At 41.9% G+C, this 18,429-nt stretch overlaps 1 protein-coding gene across 1 annotated transcript in view; it reads right to left on the minus strand.

Annotated features, from left to right (window-relative positions):
- The window catches only part of LOC115105726 (teneurin-1-like), a 57,932-nt gene that overhangs the window by 14,230 nt on the left and 25,273 nt on the right, over window positions 1–18,429 (minus strand). The window contains exons 6-7 of the mRNA XM_065006823.1: window positions 11,244–11,398; window positions 46–412 (exon numbers count right to left, since the gene is read on the minus strand). Coding sequence (XP_064862895.1) covers window positions 46–412; window positions 11,244–11,398 — 522 coding nt within the window. The remainder of the gene's footprint in view (window positions 1–45; window positions 413–11,243; window positions 11,399–18,429) is intronic.

Below are 18,429 nucleotides of genomic sequence, written 5' to 3' on the forward strand. Positions count from 1 at the left end.
TGAATTGAGTCTGAGGCATAATGGCGTGCTCAGTAGGGGACCCACCGGAAAAGCAGTCACAGTTGGGGTCGATCTTGCAGTCACACTCAGTGGGCGCCCCGGCCACCACAGAGATCTCCCCGTTGGTGGTGACCTGCTGGATGCGGTTGATCTTCCTCTCGTCCGTCTCAGCGATGTAGAGCGTGCCCTGGTGGGACACGGTGATGGCCTTGGCTGCCTCCAGGGTGGAGTGGACGGCTGCCTTACTGACCAGGTAGTGGTCGATCCCAGGGACCTGGCAGTGGATGGGCCGGCCCGCCACGATCCTCACCTGGCTGCTCTCTGACACCTGGATCACGATGTTGTTGTCCAGGATGTACAGGGAGTTGTCCATCGGGTTGACAGCCAGGTAGGTGGGCCATTCTAGACGAACCTAGAGCAGGGAAAACACCGTTTAACAAGCATATACACTGAGTGTACAAAAAGTTAGGAACATCTTCCAATTGAGTTGCATCCCCTTTTGCCTTAAGAACTGCCTCAATTCATCGGGGCAAGGACTACAAGGTGTTAAAAGTGTTCCGCAGAAATGCTGGCCCATGTTGACTCCAATGCTTTCCGCAGTTGTGTCAAGTTGGCTGGATGTCCTTTGGGTGGTGGACCATTCTTGATACACATGGGAAAGTGTTGAGCTTGAAAAATCCAGCAGCGTTTCAGTTCTTGACACAATCAAACCGGTGCGCCTGGCACCAACTACCATACCCCATTCAAAGGCACTTAAATATTTTGTCTTGCCTATTCACCTTCTGAATGGCACACACAAAATCCATGTCTTAATTGTCTCAAGGTTACAAATCCTTCTTTAACAGTCTCCTCCTGTTCATCTGCACTGATTGAAGTGGATTTAACAGGTGACAACAATAAGTAATCATAGCTTTCACCTGGATTTACCTGGCCAGTATGTCATGGAAAGAGCCGGTGTTCCTAATGTGTTGTACACTCAGTGTACTTGTCATATTGATGGATGCCACACAGTTTCTCCTGAAACATTTCCTTTCCATTTGTCCCACTGTCTTTGATTATGCATTATATTGCAATGTTATGTAAATGTAGTAGTAAGAATAGCACATATACTGTGTAGACTGCTTGGACATTGTCTGTCTGTGTCACATATTCAGAAATGTCAAGTGGGCAATTCATAATAGAGAACATTTTGTGAAAGCCTTATAATAGCATGTGACTACTGAGAAAAAAAGCTGTACGCTGTGCTCGTTCTGTACAAGTAGTAATGTCACTGTAAGGTCATTTTTGGATGTGTGCTCACACTGTGTTCCCATAAGACTCAGCTAAGGATACATTTAAAATAAAAAGCTCCATGGTACAGTTCACTAATTCTGAGTGGGATACTTAAGGGTGCTGGACAAAGACCTAATAAAGAAAGCTTCCCATATAATCGCCCCTGTGTTTAATTGGATCATGAAAAACCATTCTTACACCACAAATAATGGGTGGTAAGTGTTCCTGCACAATAGGGGTGAATGATTCAGATTGGTGGAGGATATAATTAGTTGCCATCTCACCTTCAAGCACTCGGAGATGATCTGATGAAGGGGCTGTATGCAAGTCAATTGTCCGTGAATGAAAGGAATCCGTTCAGAAATAATTTGACACTTCTCTACACAGTTAACAAAATATACTGACAGCATAGCGTCCGCACATTGAAATTGGAGGTACGTTTTCCCACTGCAGCCATTGTTTTAAAGCACATCCTAACACGTCTGTCTTGTGAGAGAAGACTGGCAGCTCAGTGTTTGAAAATAACTTCCCACAAAAAGAACACAAATTGACAATACAAAACATATTTTTCTCCTGCGTTTTAAAAAGCAAAATCAAAGCAATGAGCTCCATAAAAAAAAAACGGGGATATGCTTGCATTTTGTTTGCCTGAAAATCTGGAATGGTGAGAACTGTCACATATATGATAATACGCTATCACTGAACTATTCCATTCTTTAAATTCACTTTATACCCACACAATGCTAATCTGCTTGCAGTGACTCAATACAACTCTCTCCTAATCTTTATAATAAAGTGCCTTATTATTCACTTGAAGGGGTCTCATTTGCTAGGGGATGGGAACCAGAATGGTATGCCTTATTGCACCGTAAAGCCTGGAGTGGTGGATTGGATGGAGTATTGGACTCTCTTTGTTTCTTAGATCTCTCCAGCCTTCTATTGTTTTCAGAATGGCTTGGGGGAGAAACATATTGCTCTGGAGAATGAGACAATGTTTCTCTTCCAGTGTGATGCAACAATGAAATAACCTTAATTTTCCTCCTGCACAGCTTTGGTCCAAGCTGGGGACACAGTTTAAATTGATTGTCAAATGCAATAAGAATATGTTTGTGGGGCTGTGCATGCTAAGAGGCCTTAAGCCTTGCATACCACGAAAACATGCAAGGAGAATTCTGGAGAAAGGGAAATACCACTGCCAAACATATATGTAAACTACAGTATCAACCACAATTTCAAAATGGCCAACACACATTACTGTGATTAGAGGCCTTGGCCTGAAAGTTTGGACATTTTATTCCATCACAGTGGAACATCAGACTTTGCATGTAAGATACACGAGGAGGACAGGGAGACAGCCAGCTCACAAATGAGCATCTTGAGGATGAAGTTGCTTGGAATAATTTCACTGCATAATACATCAGCGTAAAAGGCATTCAGAAAACCAACAAAATGAAAGCCAGGAACACAAAGCCTGAAATATGGACAGTAAAAGAAAATCTTTCATGCAAGATATTATCTGAATTGCAAACATTTAATTTAATGCTTCATCCTGCTGCTTCTCATATGACTGAGCAGTTGACAAATGTCTATGGGAATAATAGGCAGTGTCAATGACTGGCTTATTGTGATGCAAAATAGGGTATACAGTATCCTCCTATATGAAGGTTTAATTGAGACGTTATATACAGTATGCAAAGTCCCTGTAGCCTCTCTACACCATCAGCCGCAGAAAATGCAAATGCTCTGGAGAAAACCCACACCCATAATGATGTTATATAGTTATGTATCTTTTCATGAGCACTTTGATGGGTTCATCAGCACGTGATCCAGTCCAGTGATGCGCATGGATAATCTTTCTAAAGAAGCAAATCTGTGCATAAGAGGGGAATTGCACGCTTCTTATGTGATAAGCCCTTATGGGGGCACAGCAGTTCATTTCCTGTTGCCTATTCAGAGCTGTGAGACCCACTCAGATGCGGGTCAATGTGCTGTGTTGCTGTGAAGAAGAGAGAAGGGGAGAGAGATGTTGAGAGAAATAGCAGAGCGAGAGAGAGAAAAGGGGGGAAAGAGATAGAAGGAGGACAGAGAGGAAGGGAGAGGGGTAGAAAGAGAGAGGTAAAGCAAGAGAGAGAGTCTGTAGAGAGTGACTTTAATGCAGTGGTCCCAAAACTTTTGTGAGCCAAGATCACTGAGTCAAAATGAAGGGCTGAGATTTACCTCTCAGATAAAAAAAAAAACATTACTTAAAAAAACGTAAGCCTATGCAAAAGAGTTTGCAGCAATGAGGTGTGTAGTAGGTTATATGCCCAATACATTTATCACTGCATATTGGCTATGCTTGAATTGCCTTGCCAATGTTGTTCTTCTCAGACCATTTTCAAATTATATTTCAAAACACGAGGTATATAGTCAAACTGGTAATATATCACCACTTGTATTACTTGTGAGCATACATATATAGTTGAAGTCAGATGTTTACATACACTTAGGTTGGAGTTATTAAAACTCGTTTTTCAACCACTCTACAAATTTCTTGTTAACAAACTATAGTTTTGGCAAGTCGGTTAGGACATCTACAGTCGTGGCCAAAAGTTTTGAGAATGACACAAATATTAATTTTCACAGTCTGCTGCCTCAGTTTGTATGATGGCAATTTGCATATACTAACAGAATGTTATGAAGAGGGATCAGATGAATTGCAATTAATTGCAAAGTCCCTCTTTGCCATGCAAATTAACTGAATCCCCCAAAAACATTTCCACTGCATTTCAGCCCTGCCACAAAAGGAGCAGCTGACATCATGTCAGTGATTCTCTCATTAACACAGGTGTGAGTGTTGACGAGGACAAGGCTGGAGATCACTCTGTCATGCTGATTGAGTTCGAATAACAGACTGGAAGCTTCAAAAGGAGGGTGGTGCTTGGAATCATTGTTCTTCCTCTGTCAACCATGGTTACCTGCAAGGAAACACGTGTCGTCATCATTGCTTTGCACAAAAAGTGCTTCACAGACAAGGATATTGCTGCCAGTAAGATTGAACCAACCATTTATTGGATCATCAAGAACTTCAAGGAGAGCAGTTCAATCGTTGTGAAGAAGGCTTCAGGGCGCCCAAGAAAGTCCAGCAAGTGCCAGGACTGTCTCCTAAAGTTGATTCAGCTGCGGGATCGGGGCACCACCAGTACAGAGCTTGCTCAGGAATGGCAGCAGGCAGGTGTGAGTGCATCTGCACACACAGTGAGGCGAAGACTTTTGGAGGATGGCCTGGTGTCAAGAGTGGCAGCAAAGAAGCCACTTCTCCCCAGGAAAAACATCAGGGACAGACTGATATTCTGCAAAAGGTACAGGGTTTGGACTGCTGAGGACTGGGGTAAAGTCATTTTCTCTGATGAATCCCCTTCCAGATTGTTTGGGGCATCCGGAAAAAAGCTTGTCCGGAGAAGACAAGGTGAGCGCTACCATCAGTCCTGTGTTGTGCCAACAGTAAAGCATCCTGAGACCATGCATGTGTGGGGTTGCTTCTCAGCCAAGGGAGTGGGCTCACTCACAATTTTGCCTAAGAACACAGCCATGAATAAAGAATGGTACACATCCTCCGAGAGCAATTTCTCCCAACCATCCAGGAACGGTTTGGTGATGAACATTGCCTTTTCCAGCATGATGGAGCACCTTGCCATAAGGCAAAAGTGATCACTAAGTGGCTCGGGGAACAAAACATCAGTATTTTGGGTCTATTGCCAGGAAAATCCCCAGACCCTAATCCCATTCAGAACTTGTGGTCAATCCTCAAGAGGCGGGTGGACAAACAAAAACCCACAAATTCTGACAAACTCCAAGCATTGATTATGCAAGAATGGGCTGCCATCAGTCAGGATGTGGCCCAGAAGTTAATTGACAGCATGCCAGGGCGGATTGCAGAGATCTTGAAAAAGAAGGGTCAACACTGCAAATATTGACTCTTTGCATCAACTTCATGTAATTGTCAATAAAAGCCTTTGACACTTATGAAACACTTGTAATTATCCTTCAGTGTTCCATAGTAACATCTGACAAAAATATTTAAAGACACTGAAGCAGCAAACTTTGTGAAAATTGATATTTGTGTCATTCTCAAAACGTTTGACCAAGACTGTACTTTGTGCATGACACAAGCAATTTTTCCAACAATTGTTTACAGACAGATTATTTCACTTATTTCACTGTATCACAATTCCAGTGGGTCAGAAGTTTACATACACTAGATTGACTGTGCCTTTAAACAGCTTGGGAAATTCCAGAAAATTATGTCATGGCTTTAGAAGCTTCTGATAGGCTAATTGACATAATTTGAGTCAATTGGAAGTGTACCTGTGATGTACTTCAAGGCCTACCTTCAAACTCAGTGCCTCTTTGCTTGAAATAATGGGAACATCAAAAGAAATCAGCCAAGACCTCATAAAAAAAATGGTAGACCTCCACAAGTCTAGTTCATCCTTGGGAGCAATTTCCAAATGCCTGAAGGTACCACATTCATTTGTACAAACAATAGTACGCAAGTATAAACACCATGGGACCACGCCGCCGTCATACCGTTCTGTCTCCTAGAGATGAACGTACTTTGGTGCGAAAAGTGCAAATCAATCCCAGAACAACAGCAAAGAAACTTGTGAAGATGCTGGAGGAAACAGGTACAAAAGTGTCTATATCCACAGTAAAATGAGTCCTATATCGACATAACCTGAAGGCCACTCAGCAATTAAGAAGCCTCTGCTCCAAAACCGCCATAAAAAGGCCAGACTACGGATCGCAACTGCACATGGAACAAAGATCATACTTTTTGGAGAAATGTCCTCTGGTCTGATGAAACAAAATAGAACTGTTTGGCCGTAATGACCAACGTTATGTTTGGAGGAAAAAGGGGGAGGCTTGCAAGCCGAAGAACACCATCCCAACCGTGAAGCACGGGGGTGGCAGCATCATGTTGTGGGGGTGCTTTGCTGCAGGAGGGACTGGTGCACTTCACAAAATAGATGGCATCATGAGGTAGGAAAATTATGTGGATATATTGAAGCAACATCTCAAGACATCAGTCAGGAAGTTAAAGCTTGGTCGCAAATGGGTCTTCCAAATGGACAATGACACCAAGCATATTTCCAAGGGTTGAAAAAATGGCTTAAGGACAACAAAGTCAAGGTATTGGAGTGGCAATCACAAAGCCCTGACCTCAATCCCATAGAATTGTGGGAAGAACTGAAAAAGCATATGCGAGCAAGGAGGGCTATAAACCTGACTCAGTTACACCAGCTCTGTCAGGAGGAATGGGCCAACATTCACCCAACTTATTGTGGGAAGCTTGTGGAAGGCTACAATTTAAAGCCAATGCTACCAAATACTAATTGAGTGTATGTAAACTTCTGACCCACTGGGAATGTGATGAAAAAAATAAAAGCTGAAATATATAATTCTCTCTTCTATTATTCTGACATTTCACATTCTTAAAATAAAGTGGTTATCCTAACTGACCAAAGACAGTGAATTTTTAATTGGATTAAATGTCAGGAATGGTAAAAACTGAGTTTAAATGTATTTGGCTAAGGTGTATGTAAACTTCCAACTTCAACTGTAAATAACATGCCTTCTTTATTTTACTGGACTGATTGTCCTACATCTGATGTTCAGTCTCGTCCTCTAGCGTCGTACCGTCCCTCAGCTAAGATTGACCTAAAAGGGGACACCGTCTTCGAGCTGACGGCGAACCGAGTCACCGAGTAGGTGGAGTTTGTACTTTCAGCCTGCAATTCTGGGCATTCCCTCAAGCATCCCATTGGTTCCTCTATGGATGCCCCCGCCTCGAGCAATACATGCTTGTGACACTTTTCAATGTGGGTCAAAAGGGAAATAAAAGTATAATCTGATCTATTTCGTCCCCGCCTACCGGAGTCCTCCTTCCTAGCTAGCGGGAGCGGCACTGGTAGACAGTGTCATTCGCTTCTGCCTGCTGAACACCTGCCCTCACCGTCGTTAACAGAACTGTGGGAAAACAGTGCAAGGCTTTATCATTGTTTCTTTTATAGAAATGTTTTCCGATCGACTAGGAATGCCCTGGAGATCGACCACTAGTCCCTTTGGTGACCACTGCTGTAGGGCATATCTCTGCAGCCCTCTCTGAAGGTTAGACAGCCTCAGCATTTGTACAACTTTTGGTGAGAACTTAATAAAGATCAGTGTGTGAATTACAGGGGAGCCAGAGGGGTGCTCAGCTTCCCTGAATTAGACTTTGGGGGGAGTCTCTAAATAATGCTAATTTAACCATTCTCCTATTATTTTAAATGCAGTGGTAAATATGTTTTACAGTGGTAAATATTAAAATAAAGCTTCCAAATGAAACAAACATCTCTATCATGGTTTAAACAATTTATTTATATGTGGTAGTGCTGTCCACTCCAGGCAGATCCCCTGTGTTACAAGTCAGTATTCAACGTCCATCCATGTCTGAGGACATTGGGAGATGACGTGGAAACTGACTACTAGGGGGAACAGTGAGCGTTGTTACCTTCAAGTAGGTTTCGGTTTTTCCTACGGCGTTGTGGATGGGCGTAAGCATCTGCCTCTGGTTCCAAAGGCTGCATGTTCGAATCCATATTTATGTTTTAAGCCTATCCCAAACCTTAACCATTCGGAGTTAATGCCTAACCTTAAGAATTTGGAGTTAATGCCTAAACTTAACCCTAACCTTAAAAATGTGGAATTAATGCATAAACTTAATGATTCGAAGATTTGGAACAACTTCTAAATTTGACGTTTGAGAAACATGGATGAATGTCTAATTAGGACGTGAGACTGCGAGAGCTGGTTGGTCCACTCAGTAATGCCTAATTTTGGCCTCAGCTGAGCTCCTTTACACATAGAATTTCATTTGTACTTCCTCATTTTTGCCATTTGTTTGCCATGCATCCTTGATATATTTCAATGCATTAGATGTATTTGTGGATTTATCATTGTTTGCTTTTGTCAGTCAGCTGTTCAGAGGCTCATTGCTTTATTTTCCAGGTGCGTGCGGGTACTGGTGTTCTCCGCGCCATCCGTGGCCAGAAGTAGTAGACCATTTATGTAGCTTTATTATTTTCTATCAATGTTTATTTTCTTTCCTGGATCAGCTGATGACGGTCGGTCGACAATTTCACGAGACATCTAGCCTACAGCTAAACACCAATGCGCATCCAATCCATCCAACAAGAACACTTTTTGGTGTTTTGTTACAGTCTATTTCGATTCTTCAAATGGTACGAGTGTACAGTGCATTCAGAAAGTATTCAGACCCCTTGACTTTTCCCACATTTTCTTACGTTACAGCCTTATTGTAAAATTTATTAAATCATTTTTTTCCTTTATCAATCTACACATAATACCCCATATTAACAAAGAAAAAGCAGGTTTTTAGACATTTTTTCAAATGTATTATAACCCCCCGGAAATATAACATTTACATAATTTTTCAGACTCTTAACTCAGTACTTTGTTGAAGCACATTTGGCAGCGATTACAGCCTTGAGTCTTCTTGGGTATGACGCTACAAGCTTAGCACACCTGTATTTGGGGAGTTTCTCCCATTCTTCTCTGCAGATCCTCTCAAGCTCTGTCAGGTTGGATGGGGAGTATCGCTGCACAGTTATTTTACGGTCTCTCCAGAGATGTTTGATCGGGTTCAAGTCCAGGCTCTGGCTGAAGCACCCAAGGACATTCAGAGACTTGTCGCGAAGTCACTCCCGCACTGTTTTGGCTGTGTGCTTAGGGTCGTTGTCCTGTTGGAAGGTGAACCATCACCCCAGTCTGAGGTCCTGAGTGCTCTGGAGCAGGTTTTCATCAAGGATATCTCTGTACTTTGCTCTGTTCATCTTTCCCTCGATCCTGACTTTTCTTCCAGTCCCTGCCGCTGAAAAACAATTCCCACATCATGATGCTGCCACCACCATGCTTCACCGTAGGGATGGTTCCAGATTTCCTCCAGACGTGACGCTTGGCATTCAGGCCAAAGAGTTCAATCTTGGTTTCATCAGACCAGAGAATCTTGTTTCTCATGGTCCGAGAGTCCTTTAGGTGCCTTTTGGAAAAATCCAAGCAGACTGTGATGTGCCTTTTACTGAGGAGTGGCTTCCGTCTGGGCACTTTACCATAAAGGCCTGATTGGCGAAGTGCTGCAGAGATGTCCTTCTGGAAGGTGGTTGTCCCATCTCCACAGAGGCACTCTGGAACTCTGTCTGAATGACCATATCGGTTCTTGGTCACCTCCCTGACCAAGGCCCTTCTCCTCCAATTAAATTGTTTATTTAACCCTTATTTAACTAGGCAAGTCAGTTAAGAACAAGTTCTTATTTACAATGACTGCCGACCCCGGCCAAACCCCAACGACGCTGGGCACCGCCCTATGGGACTCCCAATCACGACCAGTTGTGATACAGCCTGGAATCGAACCAGAGTCTGTAGTAACACCTCTAGCACTGAGATGCAGTGCCTTAGACCGCTGCGCCACTTGGGAGCCGGATTGCTCAGCTTGGCTGGGTGGTAAGCTCTAGGAAGAGTCTTGGTGGTTCCAAACTTCTCTCATTTAAAATTATGATGGATGCCAATGTGTGCTTGGGGACCATCAATGCTGCAGAAAGTGTTGGTACCCTTCCCCAGATCTGTGCATCGATGCAATCCTGTCTCGGAGCTCTACAGAGAATTCGTTCGACCTCATGGCTTGGTTTTTGCTCTGACATCCACTGCCAACTGTGGGACCTTATATAGACAGGTGTGTGCTTTTCCAAATCATGTCCAATCAATTGAATTCACCACAGGTGGACTCCAATCAAGTTGTAAAAACAGCTCAAGGATGATCAATGGAAACAGGATGCACCTGAGCTCAATTTCGAGTCTCATAGCAAAGGGTCTGAATACTTATGCAAATAAGGTGTTTCTGTTTTTATTTTTAAGATATTTGCATACTTTGTCATTATGGGGTATTTGTCATTATGGGGTATTGTGTGTAGATTTATTAGGATTTTTACTAATTTAATCCATTAATGTAACAAAATGTGGAAAAAGTCAAGGGGTCTGAATATTTCCTGAATGCACTGTACATGCAGTTTGGATGCTGGAATTATTTTGGAGTGGACAAACATGCAGAGGAAGCCTACTTTTTTAAGTGATTTGTTTGACAATCAGATAAAAATATCATGACTGGTTGTGTTCATGCCACATTAAAAGGTAATGAATTTTGACCTTTATTATAGGCCCGCTAAAAATATTCCGTGCACACGCCAACCCCTTGAATGTCATGGTGTAGCCTAATTTGCACTCTGATAAAGATGGTTTCCTATGGCAAGGTCTGAGGGCTGAGAATAATTGCTCTCTGAGTCAGGGTGCATCCCATGCCCTATCTGGGCCTCAGTTGCTCATGAGAGCAGGGACAGGAGCAAGAATAAAACTCTCCATTGAGAGGGAGCATTCAGCCGCTAAGGCCAGTTAATCATGGCGGGAACGTCTCAAAGGAAATTTCATTCTCGATATCAGGCCTCTCCATTTTTATAGGTCAGATAGATAAAAGATCTGTCTTTACTTGTTTATTTTTTTTCTCTTGGACATTATTGTCTAATTGCTCATCGCTAATATCAGTTTTAATGCTTTGCTACATTACTTATTGATGACTTAACTGTGCTACTTATATATGACTGTGTATAGATTAAAAGGGAATCGTTGCATGATAAGATCCTTGGAACCAGAGGATGATATCAATCATAGATAAGGGGTAAATAATTTCATTTGAAATACTTTTCTGTCCGTTCAGTCTGCCAGTACTGCCCTATGTAAATGCAAGGCTTGGGATACCATACATTCCTAGCTCACTGTGTGTGTGTGTGAGTGTGTGAGTGTGTGAGTGAGTGAGTGAGTGAGTGAGTGAGAGTGAGTGAGTGAGTGTGTGTGTGTGTGTGTGTGCCATCTAGTCATCTTACCTGTGAAATATCCATGCGGGCGTCACAACTTAATGGCTGAGTGGAAGTCAGGCTATTGGAACCAATGACAGTTGATATCATTCCTTTTCCATTGATCTTGCGAATCATGGTTCCATCAACAAAGTAGACTAATCCTTGCTTGTCCACTGCAATCCCTGTTGAAGGGGAAGGAGAGACAATGCATGAGCGCACAGCTCAGTATCAAAGAAACAGCAGTAACACTTTGTTGTCATAGATGTGATTATTCTGACAATATTATAAGCTTGACATTACATGTGATGACACTTTATGACAACATTCACCAGACTTTGACATTATGGAAGAGACCAGTCTTGTGATAAAGGCTGTTTATAACAATCAAATAGGCATATTATTACTGAACTACCTTCAAAGGGAGAGAATGAAATGCTGTATGTCATCTTTATACACCCATTCATTCCTTATTGGACAATATGCCTATACTGTAGCCTACAGTAGACAACAGTGAGTCTGAATCATGTTTGTTCAAAAAGAGTGAATTATGAACTAAAATCCTTCAAAGAACAGCGGGACCAAGATGGTATTGAAACAGAGCTCCCATTAAGGAGTAACAGATTGCAACAGCAGTCTATTCGCTCTCTCATCACATTGTTATGGTGAACAGCCTGGCTCCATGGTGGAGTGAGTGACTACTTTTATCCCTGTCATCAGTCCCCTTTCCCCACAGAGATGTGTGCTGCATGATAATAATAGCCAATTAATTTAATCAAGTGTCTGGGTATTATTTGATGAGATTTGCAATGCAAGTTGGGAGTCTTTAGAGCTCACAAAGCAATGCAGATTCCAGATCACATGCTGCTGGCTGCCGCATTCCTCCAACACTCTCCAATCCCAATGAACGAGGCAGCTTTAATCGTCTTAGAGGAGCTTACATCCTTAAAACCAATTCTGAAATTTAAGTTTGAAAAGGTTCAAGGCAACAATTTGGCTAGTTGCAGCATGCATTGAGCAGCATCCTCTGTAATTGTGTTAATTGAAAAATATGACAAAATAGTCAACACAACAGAGTCCCTTCTCTGCAAAAAAAAAATATATGGTCAAAGTAAAATGTTAATAAAAAAGTATAGTCTTTTGAGGTTTCAAAGGGTGTTACGAATTTAACGTTTTTAACACACTGACCATTGAAAAAAAATTCTATACGTTTGGTAAAAGACCAAAGCCATATTATGGCAAGAACAGCTCAAATAAGTAAAGAGAAAAGACAGTCCATCATTACTTTAAGGCAAGAAGGTCAGTCAATCCAGAAAGTTTCTTCAAGTGTAGTCGCAAATACCATCAGACACTATGATGAAACTGGCTCTCATGAGGACTGCCACAGGAAAGGAAGACCCAGAGTTACCTCTGCTGCAGAGGATAAGTTCATTAGAGTTACCAGCCTCAGAAATTGCAGCCCAAATAAATGCTTCACAGAGTTCAAGTAACAGACACATCTCAACATCAACTGTTCAGAGAAGACTGCTTGAATCAGGCCTTCATGGTCGAATTGCTGCAAAGAAACCACTACTAAAGGAAACCAATAATAAGAAGAGACTTGCTTGGGCAAAGAAACATGAGCAATGGCCATTAGACCGGTGTAAATCTGTACTTTGGTCTGATGAGTCCAAATTTGAGATTTTTGGTTCCAACTGCCGTGTCTTTGTGAAACACAGAGTAGGACAACAGATGATCTCCACATGTGTGGTTCCCACCGTGAAGCATGGAGGAGGAGGTGTGATGGTGCTTTGCTGGTGAAACTGTCTGTGATTTATTTATAATTCAAGACACACTTTACCAGCATGGCTACCAAAGCATTCTGCAGCAATACGCCATCCCATCTGGTTTGAGCTTAGTGGGACTATCATTTGTTTTTCAACAGGACAACGAACCCAATACACCTCCACGCTGTATAAGGGCTATTTGACCAAGAAGGAGTGATGGAGTGCTGCATCAGATGACCTGGCCCCCACATAAAAAAATAAAACTTTATTTAACGAGGCAAGTCAGTTAAGAAGAAATTCTTATTTACAATGACGGACTACCCCGGCCAAAACAATCACCCGACCTCAACCCAATTGAGATGATTTGGGATGAGTTGGACCACCGAGTGACAGAAAAGCAGCCAACAAGTGCTCAGCATATGTGGAACTCCTTCAAGACTGTTGGAAAAACACTCCTCATGAAGCTGGTTGAGAGAATGTCGTGAGTGTGCAAAGCGGTCATCGAGGCAAAGGGTGGCTACTTCTAAGAATATAACATATATTTTGATTTGTTTAAAAGAAAATAGGTTACTCCATGATTCCATATGTGTTATTTCATAGTTTTAATAAGAAAAAGCCTTGAATAAGTAGGTGTCTCCACACTTTTGACTGGTACTGTATGTGTAGGTTTTCAACTAAGACCGTCGATGTAGTCGATGTAGGCTTGGGAGCTGAAATGAACAGCTGGGACATACAACAGCCAAATACCTAGTCAGTTGTACAACTGAATGCATTCAACTAAAATGTGTCTTACACATTTAACCCAACTTCTCTAAATCAGAGAGGTACAGGGAGCTGCTGTAATTTACATCTACATCTGTGGTGTCCAGGGAACAGTGGGTTAACTGCATTGCTTGGGGGTAGAATAACAGATTTTTCCTTGTCACCTCAGGGATTTGATCCACCAACCTTTCAGTTGCTGGCCCAATGCTCTAACCACTAGGATACCTGCCACCCCTACAATGGTTGTGCATTTCATGTCTATCAGGAATACACAATTATGAGGTACAGCACAGTAAATGGATTGCCTTGGCATGGAGAGCCTATAGAATGGACTTCTTTACTATGTTTGTGTGAACAACCTGACAAAACAATTCTGCCATCAATCCTTGTACCACTCAAGGTCAGGTTGAGATATCCGGTTTGAGTCAGGCATTTAGTAAGCCTGGTGGGTAGAACAACACATTCTTACCTGGTCATATCAGGGATTCAATCCAGCAACATTTCGGTTACTGGCCCAACAGTCTAACCACTAGGCTACCTGCCCCCCCTACCACCCAAGGTCAGGTTGAGATATCCTGTTTGAGTCAGGCACTTAGTAAGCCTGGTGGGTAGAACAACACATTCTTACCTGGTCATATCAGAGATTCAATCCAGCAACATTTCGGTTACTGGCCCAACAGTCTAACCACTAGGCTACCTGCCCCCCCTACCACCCAAGGTCAGGTTGAGATATCCTGTTTGAGTCAGGCACTTAGTAAGCCTGGTGGGTAGAACAACACATTCTTACCTGGTCATATCAGAGATTCAATCCAGCAACATTTCGGTTACTGGCCCAACAGTCTAACCACTAGGCTACCTGCCCCCCCTACCACCCAAGGTCAGGTTGAGATATCCTGTTTGAGTCAGGCACTTAGTAAGCCTGGTGGGCCGAAGGGCATTGTGTTGGCTGCTTCTATGGGACTGGGACTAGCCTTGAACCTATTGGTTTTGTGTCCAGGTCCACACAGTGTTTACATCAGGGCTGGCCAGCCAACTCCTCCAGGGGCGCTGTCTGTCTGCTGCCAGTTATCTCTCATTTAGACTCTGGTCAGGGCCTGAGAAGCCAGGTGATTGGACTCACTCCTCTGACCAATCAATGATGAAACCAACTAATTAAAAGTAGTTTCTTTCAACAGTGAAATAAGATGAAACTGAAATCCTACAGATGCTGTGTGTGTTTAGGCTTTCCTGGAAAATGTTACTTCAGCATTCTGAACAAATTCCACAGTCCATATTTTATCCTCAAATTTAAGGGCTCATTCTGTTTAAGACACAGAGATACTGCAGAGGATATTTTTAACTGATTGCCAGACATGTTTCCATGAATAATAGAACTCTAAATGCATAATTTAAGAATCCATATATTTCAACCAAAATACTCATGTTCGAACAACATTAGCTTCAATACTACTTGTATAGAGACATACTGTACCTCATCATTGAGCTTAATTGCATGACATATCACCCTCATCATCTAGTTAATTATGCATGATGTGGTCCTGTCATACCCTTCATAGTGTACCAAATAACAGGTTGTCACTAGTTAACACAGCCACAAAGTCAAAATTATGGCTAAACCCTGCCCATTTCAACAATTTCACTTCTTAACATTGGATTTTAAACCTAACCTTAACCACATTGGTAACCTTATGCCTAACCACAACCTTAAATGAATACCCAAAATATAATCTGACTTTAAGGCTGTGTCATCTAGCAGAAACCCAAATAACAGAGAGCGTACCGAAATAGAGAGCAGAGCAGAAACCCCCATTGTACATTTGAACTCATCTTAGTTTAATCTAATTAAAATTCCAAAATACAAAACAGCTTAATGTAAATGCAAGTATCTGTGACCTTGGGGGTGAAGCTGTTAATACGCTGGGCAACATGTTTACTTCAAATACAATTTTATTTGTCACATGCGCTGAATACAACGGGTGTAGTCTTTCTTGTGAAATGCTTGCTTACGAGCTCTTCCCAACTATGCAGAGTTTTAAAATGAAAAATAGTAACACGAGTAACACAAAATACACAAGAATGGAGCTATATACATGGAGTACCAGTACCTGATCAATGTGCAGCTATATACAGTGAGTACCAGTACCAGATCAATGTGCAGGGGTACAAGGTAGTTGAGGTAGATCTTTACATAAAGGCAGGGTAAAGTGAATAGGCATCAGGATAGATAATAATAAGAGTAGAATAAAAAACAGAGTAGCAGCAGCATATGAGGAGTGTAAAAGTGTGTGTGTATGTGTGCGTGAGTGTATGTGTGTTCGTTTGTATGTAATGCATGAGAATGTGTGTGGGTATTGTGTGAGAGTGTCAGTGTAGTGTGAGTGTGTATGTACAGTGCCATCAGAAAGTATTCACAACCCTTGAATTTTTCCACATTTTGTTGTGTTACAGTCTGAATTTAAGATTTTGTGTCACATGCCTACACACAATACCCCATAATGTCAAATTTGGAATTACGATTTTTTCCCCCGAAATCTTTACAAATTAATTAAAAATGAAATGCTGAATTGTCTTGAGTCAATAAGTATTCAACCCCTTTGTTATGGCAAGCCTAAATAAGTTCAGGAGAGGAAGGAAACTGCACAGGGATTTCACCATGAGGCCAACAGTGACTTTAAAACAGCTACAGAGTTGAATGGTTGTGATAGGAGAAAACAACATTGAAGTTACTCCACAATAATAACCTAATTGACAGAGTCAAAAGAAGGCCTGTACAGAATACAAATGTTCCAAAACATGCACCCTGTTGGTAACAAGGCACTAAAGTAATACTGCAGAAAATGTGGAAAGATAATACCCTTTTGTCCTAAATACAAGTGTTTAGGGCAAATCTAATATAATCACTGAGTACCACTCTCCAAATGTTCAAGCATAGTGGTGGCTGCATCATGCTATGTGTATGCTTGTAATCGTTAAGGACTGGGGAGTTTTTCAGGATAGAAAATAAATATAATGGAGCTAAGCACAGGCAAAATCCTAGAGGAAAACCTGGTTCAGTCGGCTTTCCACTAGACACTGGGAAATTAATTCACATTTCAGCAGGACAATAACCTAAAACAAATCTACACTGGAGTTGCTTAACAAGACAGTGAATGTTCCTGAGTGACCAAGTTACAGTTCTGACTTAAATCTACTTAAAAATCTATGGCAATACCTGGAAATGGGTGTCTAGCAATGATCAACAAACAATATGAAAGAGTTTGAAGAATTTAAAAAATAATAATGGGCAAATGCTGCACAATCCAAGTATGGAAAGCTCTTAGAGATGTACCCAGAAAGACTTAAAAGCGCTTCTACAAAGTATTGACCCAGGGGTGTGAAAACTTATGTAAATTAGATATTTAAATATTGAATTTTCAATACATTAGTAAAAATGTACAAACACATGTTTCACTTTGTCATTATGGGGTATTGTGTGGAGATGGGTGAGTAAAAATATATATTTAATCAATTTTGAATTCAGGCTGTAACACAACACAATGTGGAGTAAGTCAAGGGGTATGAATAATTTCAGAAGGCACTATTTAGCCTTGTGAGTGTGCATAGAGTCAGTGCAAGATAGTGCAATATAGGGTTTGGTAACCATTTAATTAACTATTTAGGAGTCTTATGGCTATTTAGCAGTCTTATTGCTTGGGGGCAGAAGCTGTCTCGGAGCCTGTCGGTCCGAGGACTGATGCTCGCTTACTGTTTGCCGGACGGTAGCAGAATGAACAGTCTATGGCTTTGATGGCTGGAGACGTTGGCAATTTTTTAGGCCTTCCTCTGACACCGCCTGATATAACGGTCCTGGATGGCAGGGAGCTCGGCCCCAGTGATGTTCTGTAGTGCTTTGTGGTCGAGGGTGCTGCATTTGCCATACCAAGTGGTGATGCAACCAGTCAAGATGCTCTCAGTGGTGCAGCTGTAGAACGTTTTGAGGTCATGTTGACTACAGCTCCATCGATGTGGATGTGGGCATGCTCTCCCCTCTTTCTCCTGTAGTCCACGATCAGCTTCTTGGTCTTACTGATGTTGAGGGAGAGATTGTTGTCCTGGAACCACGCTGCCAAGTCTCTGACCTCCTCCCTGTAGTCTCATCACCATCAGTGATCGTCAGTAAACTTGATGATGTTGGAGTTGTGCGTGGCCAAGCAGTCGTGGGTGAACAGAGAGTACAGGTGTCGTGGAAATTCATACTGAGACTTTGTCATTTTTTCAAACAATCATCTTTATTTAATATTAATTATTGTAATAATGAGACTAGTCAACCCCACAGTCTTGACTGTTGGGCAGAGTAGCCTAACCTTTACACAAATGCAGAGTTCTTTATATAGCTGACACTAAGAATGCTCAGTCATGGTTGGTTCCACCCCTCCCATGCAGAATAGGGCATCATAAGCAACTCTGAGTACATCATGTCATTATCTGCACGGGGTTGTTTTCTTAACCCCACCCTGGCTTAGGTTCACCGTTATAAGGATTCTTTTGAGACAATGAGGGATTGTTCTACTCCTAAGCTATCTCTAGTAAAATACATTTTTGTCAATGTAATGCAGTCTTTAACTAATTTGTCAGCTCATTCCATCTCTAGTGACCATACGCCTAGATTAGCTACAGGGAACTAGAGTGGAGACCATAAAAACACAGAC

This window comes from Oncorhynchus nerka, linkage group LG22 (genome assembly GCF_034236695.1).
Source record: "Oncorhynchus nerka isolate Pitt River linkage group LG22, Oner_Uvic_2.0, whole genome shotgun sequence".
Lineage (NCBI taxonomy): Eukaryota > Metazoa > Chordata > Actinopteri > Salmoniformes > Salmonidae > Oncorhynchus > Oncorhynchus nerka.